The sequence below is a fragment of the Pseudorca crassidens genome, chromosome 17 (genome assembly GCF_039906515.1).
Source record: "Pseudorca crassidens isolate mPseCra1 chromosome 17, mPseCra1.hap1, whole genome shotgun sequence".
NCBI classification, from domain to species: domain Eukaryota; kingdom Metazoa; phylum Chordata; class Mammalia; order Artiodactyla; family Delphinidae; genus Pseudorca; species Pseudorca crassidens.
Window position 1 is genome coordinate 9,279,346 of NC_090312.1, and position 19,465 is coordinate 9,298,810.

General features: G+C 33.9%; 1 protein-coding gene across 11 annotated transcripts in view; it reads right to left on the reverse strand.

The window, feature by feature from the left end:
* The window catches only part of PHF20L1 (PHD finger protein 20 like 1), an 83,144-nt gene that overhangs the window by 34,588 nt on the left and 29,091 nt on the right, over window positions 1-19,465 (reverse strand). For 10 of the 11 annotated variants that reach the window (XM_067711206.1, XM_067711212.1, XM_067711204.1 and 7 more), the window contains 6 exons: window positions 15,270-15,352; window positions 11,489-11,741; window positions 9,170-9,358; window positions 8,702-8,908; window positions 2,169-2,225; window positions 807-914 (listed from right to left, as the gene is read on the reverse strand). In XM_067711206.1, the coding sequence (XP_067567307.1) occupies window positions 807-914; window positions 2,169-2,225; window positions 8,702-8,908; window positions 9,170-9,358; window positions 11,489-11,741; window positions 15,270-15,352 (897 nt within the window). Of the gene's footprint in view, window positions 1-806; window positions 915-2,168; window positions 2,226-8,701; window positions 8,909-9,169; window positions 9,359-11,488; window positions 11,742-15,263; window positions 15,353-19,465 lie in introns of those variants that run through there. The other variant, XM_067711213.1, reaches the window with a different exon arrangement.

A 19,465-nucleotide genomic window follows, 5' to 3' on the forward strand; every position in this document is an offset into this window, starting at 1 on the left:
AGGTTTTTCTAAAAATATTTTCCCTCATTTTTGAAAGTTAATTCAAGGGACTGTAAGATTCCAGATTGAGAATAATTCCTTCAGTACACAGAAGGGTACTTGGTCAGGGTATCCAGTCCACCACAACGCTGGCAATGAAACACTCTAACAGTTGCAGTGATTAATTTACAAACCACTTAACTTACAGACTGTAGTAAAACAGAGCTGCGTATTTTCAAAATTAGCAAGACAAGGGAAAGCTACTACAGGAACTTCTCAGCTCTGAAGAACATGGGAATATTGTCCTACCACAATTTTGGTAGAAAAGGACAGTTGAAAGCATCTTAGAATTTTTAAAAATGGGAATCAACGGGCTTCCCTGGTGGCGCAGTGGTAGAGAGTCCGCCTGCCGATGCAGGGGACACGGGTTCGTGCCCCAGTCTGGGAAGATCTCACATGCCGCGGAGCGGCTAGGCCTGTGAGCCATGGCCGCTGAGCCTGTGCGTCCGGAGCCTGTGCTCCACAACGGGAGAGGCCACAACAGTGAGAGGCCTGCATACCGCAAAAAAACAAAAAAAAAAAAACGGGAATCACCATTTTAGCATACAGTCAGCCCTCTGTATCCACAAGTTCTGCGACTGGGGATTTAACCAACTGCGGATCAATTTTCAATTTCCAAGGATATGGAACCACAGGTATGAAGGGCTGAATATACCATGTCATTTGATATAAGAAACTTGAGCATCAGTGGATTTTGGTATCCGCTGGGGGTCCTGGAACCAATCCCCCTCCCCACCAACCGGATACTGAGGGAGGACTGGACTTACCATGCTGCTTAGATTTCTTTTTCTTTTTCTTCTTCTTCTTCTGCTTTGGTTTGTAGTGATCTTTGTCCCTCTTCTCTTTTCTTTCTTTATCCTTTTCTTTTCTCTTACCTAAATGACCAAAGTGAGTAAGTTAGTAATCATGACTGATCCTGATTTGTTCCTCTGTGGTTAACCTAAAAGCAGCATTTATGTTTTAATCAGCTATTCCAGTCACCTGCCCAGAGTGGATGGATTCAATTAAACTGTTCCTGTCATGAGTCTGGAACTCCTGATTAGCTTATTGGGCTATAAGAGGGGATCTTCATTAGCAGTGTTGAGAAATCCCAACTCCTGACACCTTAAAGTCAACACAGACAGTAGTTAAAATCTTTAAATGAGTAATATAACTCAGTTTCCTGATGTGGCAAGAAATAAACTCCATAACTTAAGAAAGACCTGACTGAGGAGACTCAGCATTTCCACACAAAATTTAATGAGAAAATATACTAGAAGCTTAAAAAATAAAAAAAAAAAACTTGAATTTTTTTCCTTTGGAAAAACAAAAAAACTAGATCATTTCCACAAATAATTCCTTCAGTCTTTCAATACTTTCCCAGTGTATACAAGAATGAAAATAAAAAGCACAAAGAAAAAAAACTTATTTCATTAAACTAAATTTTGTCCCCAAATTTTAAAATATTCCTTTTTCCCAATCATATGCACTTTAAAGAAAATGAACAGATGTTAAAACAGTTTCCTAGAGTATTTTATTTAAAATTAATTCATCACATATATTCAACTATTGTTCCAACTCAGAAAGGTTTAGCCCATAACTTATCAACCATATTAAACCAACTTTCAGTAACTCAAGCTCCAGGTAGCTAACCTGTAGAATACTTAAGACTATTATCCATTATTCCAAAACTTTTAGTCATTATAGCACAGAAGACAGAAAAGATAGCAGAAAAACTTTCAGTCATTATAGCACAGAAGACAGAAAAGACAGCAGAAAACTTAGTAACTTTTTATAAAGTAAAAAAAAAAGGCTGAAAAAAAGGCTATTTTAATTTACCATCCATTCTCTAAGTTTCAATAATATTAAATGGTAGCTTATTTTTAAACAGTCATAGTTTTAAAGATGTTCAAAAACATCAAGTTCTCAGAGAAAGCCTTAGGCTCCCTTGACAAAAAATACCCATACTACTGCAAGATATGTATTTAAGAAATCACATATTTGGAGCCGAATAATACTAATAAACACTAAAACAGATGATCACTTACACCTAAAGGAGCACTAACAGGTAAAAAGTAAGGGACAGACTATGTCCTCCCACTGCCAAGCCATCTATAGCCTTTTGCTTAAAGATTACTTTCTGTTCATACCAAATGTAGTTGAGCTTTTTTCTTCCAATTTCACTTTTTTTTCTGTTTTCGATATTCCTGCAGGTTTAGGGGAAAAATATGTAAGTTTAGTCAGAAAGGATTAAAAGTATGGGACAATGGTTTAAATTACAATTGCTCACAAAACTCTACCTAAGACTCTTTTCCCCTAAAGGTCTACATTATTTTATTGCCTGAACTAGTAACAAAGAAGTGGGATTTCTTACTTCAAAGGAATAATAAATTAAGAATGATTTTTGTTCCCTCAGACTACTCAGATTAGATTCCTAGTTCCACCATTTATTAGCTCACAGCCTCGAGTAAATCATTTAATCTCTCAGTGCTTCAGTTTCCTTATCTGCTAAATAGGACTAAGAGCATCATCTACCTCCTGTTGTTATCAGTATAAGGTGAGTCAAAATGTGTATTGATGAAATGCTTAGTGTCTGATAACTACTAAGTGTTTTTTCTCACTTTCTCCTTTATGGTGGGGTAATAATTTGAGACTACATCAGTTCTAGAAATAGCATAAATATGGGTCTGAACATAAAAAAATGTTAGGATAAATGCACTAGGCAATCAGTTAAGATCAACTCTGGCATCACAGCCTTTGGCAGTCCATGTTGAAATGCACTCCAGTGGTAGGTCCACGGAACATTTCTGCTCCTGTGACAATTATGACAAAATGCTATTCCAGTCATACAAATGAAATATTAAATTTCACATTAAATTATACTGGTTTTCAACAATCTGCATAAAATTTTTAAACTAATATTTAACCTCTGTTGCCTAGAACTAACTTGTACCTTTGAACTTCATCATGAATGTGTTATTAGGTAACGATAAAAGCCAAAACAGAATTATTCTATAAATTATTTTGGTCTTTATCCAAATGTAAGATATAAAGGCTTATTATCACATACAAAATATTCAACCTTAGTGGCACTTAGGTTTTATTACGTAATAGTCGAAAATACATTTTTAAACCAATAGTGTACCTCATGAACTGTGCTGCTGACACAGACACACTTAACCAAGCTTCTCAACTCATATTCAACCACTGCCAATGCTAATATCTTATGTGTGTATAGGGTTAATCTAAGAAAAACACTCTAGTGCATTTAAAATACACTTTCAGTCTATTAAATTATGCTTTAATATCACAGTTATGAGTTCTTTGATTTTTAAATCACTGCAGTACAGTATCAAAAAAGCTAGCACTTTATTCATCTTACTGCAAATAATTTACATAATTTAAATAAAACACAATAAAAATGTAAAAATACCACTCAACTTGAATTAAATGCTAATAAGGCTCTAATAATTAAGTTTCAAATTAAGTAAATATATTGATAATCTCCATGACAAAAAGATTTCTTATGACAAAAAAATGAAAAGGACATCAGAGCAAAGAGAAATACAATTAAACTTCCTTATTATCAAAACTGTTGAACAAATGCCTCACTTAAACTGTTAATTTACTAATTACTGTTTACTACAATTAATGCCATGAAAATTCCACAAATTTGACACAATTTTCTTGAAAATGACAAGGCATTTACAACGGAAACAGTAAGAGATTTGCTTTCTAAATCCTCTGTGATAGTAGAGCTATACCAGAAGCAGCCCTTGATCATGATTATTGCCTTGTAGGTCCCTCCCTAATCCCCAGGAGCACTGAATCTCCAGAGTGAAAGGTGGAGCAAGGCCAGAATCCCCTGGGGTGATTCAAATGGAAGGAACTGCCTTACAGGGCTGCCTTTCCTGACTAGAATGTGTGGGATCCCTCAGGTACTTGGAAGACAAGTAAAATGGTCCTGAACCTCAGCTCCAGAAAACAGGTCAGCACAGCAGAACAGATTCAGTAACTAGCAGAGTGCTTTCAGGAGGACCAGTTCTAGATTGTTTTCACATGTTCTGGTGGGTCCCAAACCTTTATATTTCTTAACTGATAAAATTTTGCAAGTAAAATTGGGGAACTGAGAAAGGCTTGTCAACATTTTACACAATTAAGGATATTAAAATAAATATTCCTATATGCAATAATGGCAGGACTTTAAAAAACACCCATGCCCAAATAGAAAAAAAAATAGATCTATTCAAGAATTCTACAAAAGAATCAATTTCATTTTATGAGAAGTTCTCTACATTGTCCTTATTTCACCAGGCACTAGAATTTGGGAACCAGAGTACGTGGATATTAGTTTACAGAATACTGGTTTTTACACTAAATTTTATCAACAGAACATTTTCGTCAAACAAAATGTTATGTAATATTCCAATACATAATACAACCACCCCCCCCCAAATGAAAAACACAATAAAAAAACGAATGGAGCGCTTTAGATTAAAGCAAGAGTGACAGATCTCTGAGCCACGCCTGCTTTCACATCCTGCAAGGCGCAGTAATGTGGAGAGGTTTTGGCAGTGTGCGAAATATCTGATTCTCCTGGCAAAAAAGGCGGCTATCCCTGAGACTCTCCATGGAAACCCCAGGCTCTGTACAAGCCATGAACATCTGCTGTGGGGTGGAGGGAGATTACGGAGTCTCTGGTTGTAGTTCTGTTTTGTACAATTCTGGAAAAAAACTGAAAAACACTTTAAAACAAAAAGGCTTTTTAGAAAGTAAATGTGAAATTGGTGTCCCCACAAGTCAGAATGTGACTGTTATTGTCTCACCCGTCCATACACTAAGCTTCCATATTTTAACTCCTTGAAGGGCTCAGAGTAATTCAGTATTTGTTATATCAGTACATATATCCAGTAGATAAATAAGAAAACTAGTTAACATCCCAGTTAGCAACAGAACTAACACTCTATCCTTACCTAAAACTGGTTGGCTCTGTTAGAGAAAGTATTCTGATAATAAAATAAAAACAAAGGCATCGATTTTTACAAGGGCACCAATGACTGTTTTTGGTAATGAGGGCGGCAGGGCAGTAGTATTCTTAACCTTGATTAGTCATATTCTATGCATGCTTCCCAGTGGAAGAATGCAGAGGATTAGGGCAAGTTCATTATCTATACTGGAAAAACAAGTGTTAACCTATTAAGAACACATGTATATAATAATTGGATAATTTGCATAATCTCATTAATTCTTTACCATGACTGTGATATGAGCATGCACATACCACTCACACGAAAAAGTAAAACTCTAAGTCTGTTAAACTATTTCACAGTTAATGACTAACATCCTCATCATTCTTAATACCCCCAAAATTCCAATTTGAAAAAAATACCCCCAGAAAATGTCTTTGATACAAGTTCTGGTAAATAATGCTTTCTACAGAAGTTTTAAAATTCAACAGTAACAAAATTTACTTTTATAATTAACATGAAACAAACCAAGCAAACAGATTAAAAAATTAAAAAGAAAGAAGAAACAAAAACAAAACTCCTGGTACTTTGACTGCAGATGGAAGACAACTTGGGAAGCAGACAGAAGGCCAACAAATACTACGAAACAGTTTCGAGAGGGTAGCTAACAAAAGTGTTGAGAGAAAAAAGCACGCAGACCACTGAGAATTTCAGTGCAAGTCAGACAGGTTCACAAGGTTTTAATCAAAAGATGTCCAATTAGAACGTGACCTGAATTCCATTACTTCCCTCAAAAAACAAAAAATGAAAAGGGGTAATAGAAATAAATCAGAATCCCCCCCAAACCCCGCATTCAAATGCTGTGACTGTGTTCAACCCTCTAACAAATGGACTTCCAGTAATTAACATTTAAATCCATGCATTTCCTTGATTTAAGCAATTAAAGTTGCCAGTTATCACCATACTTAAGATGATCCTCATTTTTCAACAAACTTACAAATACATCACATTATAAATCCAAACTCCTCTCTACCTTTCACTTTTCCAGCAAACTATCTTACAACTTTGACTTTCTCAAATAGTTTTCGAATACTTAAAAAGGAAAAAAATATCGTGCCTTCCCTCTACCTCAGTACATTTTTTAACCATTATGAGAAACAAGAACCACACCCCAATGATAATTAGCTACATCTCCACAAATATACTAGAAATTCTGGGGGAAAAACGAAAAACCACTAGGCTAGTACTCTGATTAGACACAAAATCACTGGAATTAAAGATTTCCATGTATAATCACTACTTTGACATTTTAGGATACATCATTCAACTAAGATAACTTAGTTATTATACAGCTATTTACATTCATCTATCTTTCAGGCTTGTTACTATTGCTATATAAAAGAAAATACAAACGTTTTCAAATGCACATCTAAAAATAAATTCCCCGGGCTTCCCTGGTGGTGCAGTGGTTAAGTATCTGCCTGCCAATGCTGGGTACACAGGTTCAAGCCCTGGTCTGGGAAGATCCCACATGCCGCAGAGCAACTAAGCCCGTGTGCCACAACTACCGAGCCTGCACTCTAGAGCCCATGAGCCACAACTACTGAGCCCACGTGCCTAGTGCCCATGCTCCGCAACAAAAGAAGCCACCGCGATGAGAAGCCCACGTGCAGCAAGGAAGATCCGAAGCAGCCAAAAATAAATAAATTAAATACATAAATTAAAAATATACACATTGGGGGCTTCCTTGGTGGCCCAGTGGTTGAGAATCTGCCTGCCAATGCAGGGGACATGGGTTCGAGCCCTGGTCTGGGAAGATCCCACATGCCATAGAGCAACTGGGCCCGTGAGCCACAACTACTGAGCCTGCGCGTCTGGAGTCTGTGCTCTGCAACGAGAGGCCATGATAGTGAGAGGCCCGCGCACCGCAATGAAGAGTGGCCCCCGCTCACCGCAACTAGAGAAAGCCCTCGCACAGAAACAAAGACCCAACACAACAAAAAATACATTAAAAATATATATATATACACACACACACACATTTTAAAAACTAATGACTTTATCATTTAAAAAAATAAATAAATAAAAATAAATTCCCCAATGAATATATCTTTTTTTTTTTTTTGCGGTATGCGGGCCTCTCACTGCTGTGGCCTCTCCCGTCGCGGAGCACAGTCTCCGGACATGCAGGCTCAGCGGCCATGGTTCACGGGCCCAGCCGCTCCGCGGCATGTGGGATCCTCCTGGACCGGGGCACAAACCCGCGTCCCCCGCATCGGCAGGCGGACTCTCAACCACTGCACCACCAGGGAAGCCCAATATATATCATTTTAACTTGAACATATTTTTCATATATTCAGTACAGCAACAAATTCCAGATTGTTAAAGGACTCATAAGAACTTCACCAGGAAAAGTATCTCAAAGGGTTAAAGGTAATTCAGAAATCTTGTGAAAACTGGGAAAAGAAAAATTAATCACCCTACAGATAGAAGGGGCTTGGAAATTGTCCAAAGACAATGGATTAGTTTTGGGAAATGACAAGAAATGTTTCAAAGCCTACAAATCTTCAAATTTGGGCTCTGATTTTTTTAAAACAAGATATGGAAACACTATCATGTACAAAATAACTTCAATCTTTTATTGATTAATGGAATTGTAGAACACTGTATGTTTAATATTAGTTACACTTTCACTTTGAAAGAAGGAACAAGAAGGTAACAGCAGTAATATAAGAACTATGCTTAAGTTACTTCAGTCATTTTATTTTAATATACACCACCACCAGAAAAGAGCAAGCTCTATTTTATACTTCACCCAAGGATTTGATAAAGTGGTTTCAGAGAAGATACTACTAAAATCGATTATCCCAATACTCTCTGGCTACTAATCAAAAAAGTTTTATGTTTTTCCCTACTTCACTCAGTTCACCTTATTTATCCATCTACTGATAATTCCAAATTAGTAATTTACTGGAAAAGCATTTGAAATTAGTATTTGCCTTTTTTTTTCTTTTACTCTAGGGGCTCTTTGGTTGAGGTTAAAATTCTATAAAACTTCCAAGTAAAACAATGTAACCATATAAGGGAAATATAAATAAATATAAATCTAATATTCTGTTAGATTAAAACATCAACTTGATAAAATACCTCCGCACGATTTCAGATTACAATAAGTGTCATAAAATCATCAAAAAATGTCTTACTGAGTAGGGCTGATTTTACACATTAGACTCCCAAAATAACATTACAACAAATTACATTTAAATTTTGGAGATTCTGCTCCAAAATATGGGATTATATGTAAGATACAGGTATATAAATTAATTTAAGCTAAGTGTTTCTTAAATATTAAATTCTATTAAATCCTTAAACCTAAGTATTGAGCCCATTAAGTTATTTTCTGGCTTCAAAACCAAGAAACTTCTGTAATTATATTTAGCTCTAATAATTCCTATTTAGTGGAAACAGGATATAAGAAAGAAGTAGGGAGAAGGAAGTAGATTAAAGTGACAAAATAAGAAGTATATCCAGAGAATATGATAGTAAATGGTCACACAAAAGGACGTTAAACAGACTGAGAAACCCTATCTTCCACAGATGTTATGGAGAAGTATTTATAAAGAGGAACTACATATTAAAATAATGTAATTATACATCAAACTGTTTTTACTGTATAAATGCAAGCCTAGCTAACTTGTAAAATGAATCTTTTTTACCTGATGCTGTTGGAGCTCCTCTTCCATCAGTTACTGCTTTGGAAGAAAGATTTGTAAGCATCTGTGTATCTTCCTTTTCTGCCCTGGGGCATTCATTATGGTAAGAGGGATCTGGGGCTAGCGGTGCTGTAACTTCCGAACCACGACTTAAGTCAAGAGGGAGACAGGGTCCCAGTTTCTCAAGTGACAAATGTGCAACATCAGGCACTACACAAAATAAAGAATGTAATATGTTAATATAAATACACTGTCTCGGTTAATATCCATGTGGATTAAAATGTTATATAAATTAAACAGTGCCTGGAAATAAAGAAGGCACTAAATAAATACTTGTAGAATTAAATGAAGTGCTTATAAGTCCAAAAGCTGTTAAGGAAAAAGCAGAAATTTCTTAATATTTTAATAATCTTTATCTCAGTGTTTTGTCTTCTTTTATGTTTGGTTCTATAGAAAAGCAATATACATTACCCTCTGGTACTGAAGACTCTTGCTGATTTTGAGAACTGATGGAGAATACTTTCCCATCAGTGGCTGGAGAGGGAGGAGAAACCTTTTCTACAGAATCATCAGGCATGGGCAAGGTGGCTAAACGCTGAGATCTTCTTCTCCGCTCACTATGCTTGAAAGGTCTAGGGGGGTTCACAGGCTGTGGAGGACCTAGAAAAAGATCTTCAATGTTCACGAAGCAGATACATGCCAGGATCATCTTATAATACTTAAGGAGAAAAATGGGAAAAATGATTCAAATTCTGCCCTCTGATGTTGTAAGGTATCCACAAGGAACGGCATGTTCCAAAAGTAATCAAAGGCAAAACTGCCCCCATTCACAAGGGTTAATCAAAACTTCTAAAATCTAAAGCCTACTAGAACCAAAAGAAAATAACATGGAACATTAATTTCAGGTAGTTTCCCAAGTAACAGACTACAGTTAATTCTCTAATTGCAGATCCTTGTTAGTTGCCATTTTTCCTTTGGGAAAATAATCTCTGTATAGCCAAAGATTAAAAAAAATACATATATATATATATGTGTATATATATATATATATATATATATATATATGTCCCTTGCTACATTACAAATCTAGAAACTCTAAGAAAAAAAAAGGCAGGGGCATAGGTGACAAAAATCTGACATGCATTGTAGAGTTAGTGCTTTACTTGCCAAAGTAAAACTAATGTAAGTAATTTTATCCCACCCTCATTCCCGCAAATGGATTTTTATAAACATATATTTGGGCCTGATTCATTAAAAAAAATTGAACACAAACAACTTTAAGGACTCATTATGGGCAAAACCCGAGGATTTTTAAAGAATATGACACTGTTCTTGCCCTCGTGTGTTTTTTATTTTGTTTTAAAAAACTAACTTGGTGAGCCATTTGAGCATCTTCTAGCTATGTATTAACAGAAGTTTGGAAATTTTTTTTTTTAACCTTTCATTTTCTTCTTTCTACACGGCATGTAAATATGTTTGATGATTTAGAACAGGCAGGACTACATAAGCCAATATATGCATGTTAATTTAGCAGGAGGAAATGAGTAGTTTAAAAAGGTTGATGCTTTGGGTATTTAAAAATAATTTTACAAAAGTCAAAATGGAAAAGACATGGTGATAATTGAAAAAAAAAAAAGAATAAAATTCAATTGCTGTAACACTGGTCATAATACCAAAATACAAAACAATTGCAAAATAAAATACGTATCAATGTCATGTGACATTGTAGTGACTACTAATGATATTATTTCATGATAAATGCCATAATGAAATGAAGCTTATAAAGAAACAGTTGAGTTTTTCTGTTTCCATCATTTCTACTCATTTATTAAAAAGAACCAAAACAAAACAAAGAAGTACCAAAACCTGATCAAAAATTGAAAAACATGGTTTGGCAAAAAGAATATAGCAATGGAATGCAAGAGGAAGTTAATATATTTGATTGATAGACGTCTTCTCAATGTCACCATTTTTAATTGTTGTGGAAGATATGATATGGAGAAGTTCATGAGGAAATGTGTCATATTCATTTAATAATCAGGTTACTAATTCATTCACTGTATAAACAGCAAAATTATCTTTTACCCGGTGACTTTTCAGGTAATTATTTTTCATATGTCTAACTTAGAATACTAAAACATGAGAAACACACAGTCAACACAAATCTTGTCTTATATATATCCAAACCCATGTCAATAGGCTATTTAAAAAAGACCAAGTTAACTCTTGAAAAATTAGTGGTATTGAAACAGTAAAATCTTTAAATATAAGATCAAGGAAGCAATCTTCTTCTTTCATCAGTAAGATTAAACTGAAGTTTGCACTCTAAATCCTACAATAAGAACTGAATAAAATGTATTGCCGAAGAGGGTACAGACAACTGGGGACAGTAACTAAATCTATCCATAAGAATAGTCTTAGGAGTTCAGGAAAACATCCACTATGGGTCTTTTTGTATCTCATAATGGTTTTGTTCTGTTTTTTTGTAATGAATCAGGCCTCTCATTGTGCTTGGATTATTAGTTGAGGAGAGTCAAACTACAGTGGAATTTGGTTATTAAATGCTAAGGTTTCTTAACCAGCAGTATAGTCACTGTACCTCTGTACAATACATCAGTCAGAAATGTAAATGGGTTTTGCCCCTAAAATAGTTTCAAGTCTTCCCTATCATATCCACTTAAGTTTGAATTTTTAAAATGCAACTTCATAAAAATACAATATAACTACAACCAAACTGTTTTTAATGTATCTTATAGGATAAGTAACTATTTTTTAAAAATCTGTGCTCACTAGTTTTATTTATCATTGAAGAAGAAAGCTGAGATACAAGCGTCAAATCCTCGACTTGTATTAATTCTGGGGAAAGTGGTGATTTAGGGGGTTTTATACACCCAGAAGAATCTCCAGATTCATGTTTGCATTTCTTGCTGCGAGCCTTCCCTGAAGACAAAGTTGAGGATAACAGTGCAGGTTTCTGAGTGTTGGCAGAACTGCTAATGTCAGCTTCATTTTTTTTCTGACTTTGAGGTTTAGGTGAAATCGCCTGAATAAATAATAAAAAATTGATATTTTTATTTTGGTTTCTTCATTTTTGTTGTTTTCTATTTTGACTGTTAAGCATCTTTAGTATCCAAAAACATTGTTAAGCAACATATAACATTTCTATTACAAATGAAAAACCAAAAAGAACCCCACAAATTATTAACTAAAAGTTGAATAGGCTGTCTTTAAAGGGATGCTGTCAACTTGTAGTCTAAATTTAGGTTTTTTAAAATATATTATTTATAATAGTCTCAGAAATAAAATGTTATCTTACTGGACAAATATGTTCCGTATTGAGTTAAAATATACCTCTTTTGACACCATAATTACCAATGACATTGATAATAATTAGGTAAATAAACAGCATTTTCAAGTTTTAGAGCATTGGAGGAATACATTTAAGCTTCTGACTTTCAGATTTTTTTTTATAAAATAATTTCCTTTATCGAGTTCAATGCAGAGGTTTAAGTAGACAATTTCCCTTTAAAGAAAGATCTCAACAGGAAAACAATGATCAAATTAACGAAACATTATCTTTAACTCATTTTAATGCTGAAAGCTAGAGTTTCATAAGCATAATGCATCATGAAATCAAAGCCACCAGCAATACAGAGTTAAAAGACTAAAAAACAATACAAAACAAGCAACAACAACAAGAACAAAAAAAAAAAAAACAAGGAGTAAAACCAAGTGTAAGTTAAAAACATTGGATTTAAAAACAAAATACGTCGCATTCTTAGATGAGAGTTTTTACCTTCTTCCTGCCAACTGATACTTTTAAAAAAAAATTAGAACTTTGTCAGTTCTTTCATAAAGAATATCTTCATTCATTTGGCAGTAAAATGTCCTACATATGTAAAACTATATGTGAATGTGTCCTAAGACATCAGAGAACAGCCACATTAGATGGATTTGCAATCTACGGTGTTGGAATGCCTATACTGTATCTCTTTTTGATATATGTTATCTGAGAGCAAAGTATGAGATACACTTTTTTAAAAAAAACCTATACTAGAATAGGTTTTTATAAAGAACCAAACTACTAGCTCTATGAACAACATGCTTGTCCCCAAGATACCTTTTTACTTCCATATCTTTTGTGAGGGATGACCATCAGGTCTGCAGTCTGCAGTTCTCTGGAATATGGAAGATCATTGTCTGGGGACCAAACAGCTTTCTGTTCCCACTAAAAATATTTATAAAGCGCTCAAATTTTGGTGGAAAAAAAGTGAATATTTGGTATTAAGTATGGCACCTTTGTGCTACAGATGGCATGTTGGACATACCACATAAAGGGCTGGTGTCAAGTGTCTCATTCATTGAGTTGTCATTTCTATTCTTGAATTTACTCATTACACATGTGTATAAGTGCAGATTAATCATTTGGAAAAAAAAACTCCATATGCAGAAAGGATTCCTAAGCTTATCATAAAAGGTGTTGCCAGAAAAGTAATTAGAGCCATTACTTGTAAATAAACAATTTTATTGTTCATCTTCACATATGTGAGAGACATCACTACAGCATCCATTACTCTCAAGTTACAAAGTTATAAAACAAGATTTTAATACTTAAATTAATATCTGGATAAGGTGCTTAACCGCTAAACAAGGACAAATTAACATTTTTTAAAACTTACTGAATTATGCATCTAATGCAGGTTTTATCCAAAAGTAAATATAACATGACAATTCCCTAATACAATTAAATAATCTGTAATTAATAATCTGAGAACTGGGGTTCAAGACCACAGAGTTTGAGGTTTTTTTTAATGTAAATAAATAAATCCCTCAGGACAGTAAGTTTTGGCCTTAGGCCTGTTATAAATCTACGTCATGAGTGGCATTATTTTACTCATTAGGGCAACAGAGGTTAGTGACAATCTCTCTCCTTCAAGTCTATTGTTGATACCGAGATGTAATTAAGAATTTTATAACTCGGCTTTTTAACTTTGAAGAAGGGCAAACACTTAGCACAAAAATTAAGAGTATGGTTACAAAACATTTCACATTGAAATCAACCTGAATGAAAAAAAGGGGGGGAACAGCATCCTGTTCCTTAAAAATATAAAATAATTTACAAAGTTTTCATTAATGATCATTGGTCTCTTTGTTACAAAACTGGGAAGGACTCTCAAAATTTTTTTAATTATGTAAATAAAAACAGCCGAGTTACTCAATTTTTTTTCTTTGTTTTTTAAGCTCAGTTTCAAAATGTTGTACTTCTCTCTGAAATGGGCACTGCCCTCTACACTAACTTTCACATATAATAAATAATTTTCACAATCACATTCATCTCAGCAGGATTGTGCATAATAAAAGATTGACATTGTAATGAATTTTCCAGAAACATTTTATTACCCAAGTCCCTGATTTATTGCATTCTGAGAATACCATAAACAGTGGTGAAAATACAAAATATTGTTATATCTGGGACGTTGAATATAGTAATACACAGTAAAAAAGTCACTTAAAATTTGGTTGATATACTGACAATAACGGCAAAGACTTAACCGTTTGATGACCACAGAAAATCAGAAGGTATGATTCGCTGACATATTAATCAATTTAAAAGATCACTGATTCAATACAACATTAATGGAGGCACCAAAACAATGCACTGTTATCATATCAGGCCTAAAATAACCCTGAAAAACTCAATACAATATCAATTAAATTTGGACTGTTTTTTAAAACGCATATAGAGAAGAGCAACAGGTACTCATTTTAAAGTCTTCTTTATTAGGCTACTAATAAAGAAAATTAAAATAATACAAAAAGGGTATATTAAAACTACATTAAGGCTCAGATTTTAAAACAGGAGAACCAAGGAAATCCAGTTATGGCTATTACTGTGTTCTTATAGTCTTACAGTGCCCAAGAAGGTAAGCCCTTAGAAAATGGAAAAGCATGCACAGTCCACTATATACAGGTATTGTGGGAATCTGAAGGTAGCCAAGGCAAAATCTAGCAACTGCAACCTTCACTTTTAAATTCCTCTATTAGGTGGTTTAAAGACAGACCCTTAATAGTTTAAAAAAATTTTTTTTGTAGTTATTAAAATATACATCCTAGCAAAAATGTATGGCTCATTGATCAATTCATAAAACACATAGTCAGTCTAACAACACCAATTGTTACAATATAAAAGAAACTTCTTACAAAAGAAGCTTTATTAGATGTCAAAAAACCCTGTTTTAACTCACAAATGAAAAGTATTTGTGTAAGGGTCTTTTTGTAAGCTAGTTAAATGTGATCCAGCTGGAAGCCTATACCCTGGGATGCCTGCCTCCAGGCCTTCAACTGTTGGGGGACAAAGGCTTTAATGCCAGCCTACTGAAAATAAACACTAATGAAGTCTGTAGTTTATCTGTATACCTTGGAGAAGGCAGAGTTAAAAATATAGCATCAATTAATTACCTTCCTATTCCCATATCTGATCAAAAGGGCAATTTCAATTATGTGGATACTATAGCTCCTTGATCATTCCAGTTGGGAACCTTGAAAAAAATCAAATGCTACCATTTCATACCTGCTCCAGCATTGGAGCCGTTTCACTGTTGTCTTCCTTTTTTTCAGCACCATCCACCCCAACAGCTTTGGATGCCAACAAACCTTGAGAAAAATTGTACAGAAATTGCTTATTAGAAAAAATATCGACTTTCACACTAATTAACTTCTCAAAAATTTTAGCAGTTGAAATCCCCTATACTTTTTTATAGAAAGTAAATACAACACTCTCAGAAATTTACTTGTCAAAAATACAAACACCCTTAATAATGGCTCAAGGGGCTGAATTAGAACTTGAGAGTTGCTTACACAATTAGTTTTTAAAATAAAAAAATTAACTAAAAATACCCTTTTAAAAAAATCACACATATACACATTTATTCTGTACAAATTTAAATTTCTATGGTTTAATGTCCCAAAACCTAAGATGGCTTAAATTGTTAATACTTAGGCTTTGTCTATAACTGAAATAAAATATGGAATTAATATTAAGATATAAGGAATCCTTCCAAACAACCAGAATATAAAATAAGATTGTTGTTGTTGTTGGATTATTAGTTAAAAAAATACTTCCAATTTTTTATTTCACCTGGATCCTTTAACCTAAGCTTTACAAGTTTGTTTCTATACCCAGCTGTAGCTTACCTTCTTACAAAAGTGGTGAAAACATGGATGCATCCATTTTATGTTAATGTAAAAGAGTACAGATCCTTCCTACAACATTTGAACTTACTTAATATTATAGCCTCATTCTACAATTAATGAAATACACTGGGAGTTCCAGTTTTCACCAATATATACCATTAATTCTGAATTTTAGAAGACAGAATATTTTATCTGGAGTATATATAATTAACTTTACAAGACATTAAAACTCTGCTTTAATTTAGAAATTACAGGCATTTACTCAGTCAAGATTCTTTGCTAAGCACCAGATAGGTACCCTCAATGGAATCAAATTTATTTGCTGCTTCTTATGGCCACCAAGCACATAAAAAGTCACCAAAAATCATTTTTGTGTCATTTCAAAGTCAGGCACACAAAACCTTGGCCTCAAAGGAAGCATGTTTAATAACTGACAAAATAACAGTAAACTTACTTCAGCAATTGTACCATTATATTATTAACGCTGTCTACATCATATTTAATAGGAGAAAAAAGGTGCCCCAAAATGCCACCTAACTTCGAGCTACCCTGTGGCAACATCGCTTGACTTTTTCAGGTAACAATCTCAAAGATGTTAAGTAATCTAAGTGGAAATTCAAATATTAAAATTGTATTCTCAAAATAGTACTAGAGCCAAGTGTTAAATCAGGCAAAAGGCACCTTTCCACGATTAGATAATAAAGTTGAATATCTATCACTCAGAATTGTAATTCAAAACAGCAAAGGCTGAGAATAAAACAATGATTTTGATACAGCAATGATTGGTATTAAAACTGCTATTTGGTGCAGTTTGACATAATTCATATTGCTCAAGTCCCACACAGTATTAAGTGTAGGTTTAAATGGAGGAAAAAAGACCCAATGTATAAGTAATTTTACAAAAATAGTTTATAAATCATAAATTCAATCCTAACTATAATAATATAACTTTTGAACACATTTTTAGATGACTAAAAAAGATGTAGCACAGAATATTTCTTTAACATTTAAAGCTGCATTCACTAGGTTTTTCTTCTCTAGCTAATATTTCTGAGGTTAAATACTACTAAAAATAAAAAGAAAAATAATTAGGAAATTAGGTTCTTCTTTTGTAGGGAACTGAGTAGAGGCCCTACTTCGAAGGGGTACTCAAAGAGGACAAATATTTGCTATTCAATCTACTAAATACACTTTACGTTTTTCGTTTCCTTTCATATAGGTGGTGGAAATACTTTTAAATCATATCAATAGATGAAACAGATCACAACCTTCAAGAATTAATTGGAGGAAAATAAATACAAATGAAATTAATTTTTGTTATTTGCAAATATGTATTAATTATCAATATATTACTTATCAATATATTACTAACAAGTCCTCATCCAAATAAGATATCTACAAACATTTTAACAGAATGTGTTATGCAGTTTTAAGAAATTATTTAAATATCAGGTAGAAGTAGAATATAAATTTTTGTAAGTCCCACCCACAAAGTGATAATTTCTCAATACTCTACTTCAGCTATAAAGTAGAGTTAGTCTCTCACTGCTGATAGGAATAAACACAACAGAGGCCAGAGCATCTGGTAATGGGGAAGACAGAAATAGCAAAGTGGTTAAATTCATGGTCTACTTTTCATCCAGCGATTCCAAAACACAATATTCTTGCTTAGATTAAGAACCAAATATCCTGGATATTATTATCAATAACTTATTACTGGCCAATTCAAATCTCTGGGGTTTTTTAATTATTTTTTAAATTCCTTAAGCTGTACAAACATATCTAAACTGGCTGAATGTCTAGGAACTCCTAGAACTATTACAAACAGACCATGCACTAACTGCTGTTTCTTCTTTTACTCTCTGACAACCCGTACTTTAAAATCTACTCAAATTTGCTTACAGTTTGCTTGCAACTTTGTCCCAAAGTATAAACTTTATTATCTTTGTAAAATAGTTTGTTCTAAATCAGTATGCATAAAGTTATCAATAATTATCAATAAGGTACATGACAATGAAAAATAAGATTCTGGAAGAACATATATATACTATGCAACAATAATTTCAGTGTCTGCTTATTTGAAAATTTTGAAGAAAGCCATCCTATTCCATTCTCTGTAGAGAAATCATGTTTGGAATCTCTGTAGGGTGTATATATGAGGAAGAAACAGAAAGAGAGTGAATAAATACATGAATTAAATTTATCCAGCTGCTGGTCCACTTATTTCCTGTTAGAACTATTTAAAAAATAAATAAAATGGTGTGCGTGGGGGGGGGTAATACATCAGAGCAGGCTGAGATGCTGCCATGTTACCAGCCTATTCCTCTCAGTAGTAAAGGGACAAAAAGACAGATATAAGTGAGCTTGAGAAATTTAAAATATACCATAATTCCATAACAAAATTGCTATTTCATATTAGTTCTCATCTCTTTTTATGGTCCACAGATGAAATTTACTGTACAGAGGCAAGCCGGAGTTTCAATCATAAAAGACAATCTTAAAATATCTATTATCTTTTTGCATGGTATAGTTGTGACATGAAATCAGAAATAGATGCAGAGATGAACTATTAAAAAAACTAACATACATCTTCTGAGTAAATAAAGGGAAAAGATCATAACAGTTTCACATTCGTAAAATCTTATGCCTTTCTACTGTTGCCCAAACTATTACTTGTTGATTTGCGATTCCCAAGAGGAAGTGAAGACAAAGTCCCTCCACAGAAGGCACAGGGTGTTACTAAAGCAACCAGTATTAGAACTTCCTTGAGGTACATGGTAAAATGGTTTGCCCCCCACTACTGTCTTTTCAAGGCCAAGCGGAAATACTGCATCATTGTGGATTGAGCTGTTTTCTTACTTCTTTAAATGGTGAGCTTGAACTTCTCAGTAAGACACATGTAAGAGTATACTGACTGAAACTAAAATCAGATTATCCAGATTGTAGGAAAAACCATGATGCTGGGAAACTGGCAGTTGTAGCGTCAGTGTCACTTCCATCTTCCTTGATCTTGGCTCCCCCAATAAGGCTGTTTCAATCTTGGTATCACAGCAGTTAGAAGTACTATTCCACAGTACAGAGCTCGGAGTTCCATTATTCCAAGTCAAAACAGAAGTCTCAAGTTGCCATCATAATAATCACTAAGATAACATTTTGGCTTTCTCCAAAGCTAATAGTTTCTAAGGAAAAGGTGGAATGGGGATGGGTAAATTGATTTGAAATATCTCCTGTCCTGGGGCCAAATATAACCTTTATCAGAGAAAGGCACAAAAATAATATTAACAATGGAAAGACTAAATACTCTCACTTGTTGAAACCAATTATAATTACTTAGATGAATACTGTAATAAAACAGTGGCTCTAAAGAACCCTCAGCTGCAAAGTCATCTTTCAGTGGACTTACACTCTTTAGAAAATGGTCAAAATGTTTAATTTACATTTATTCTTGGGTCTGACAATGAAACCAAGCTTTTTCAAGTTATTTAAAAGAATGTCAACAAAGATTTACATAGCTTTATTAGGCCAAAGGCACAAAAAAATCATTTGTCCTTAAAATAAGAGCATATGACTGAA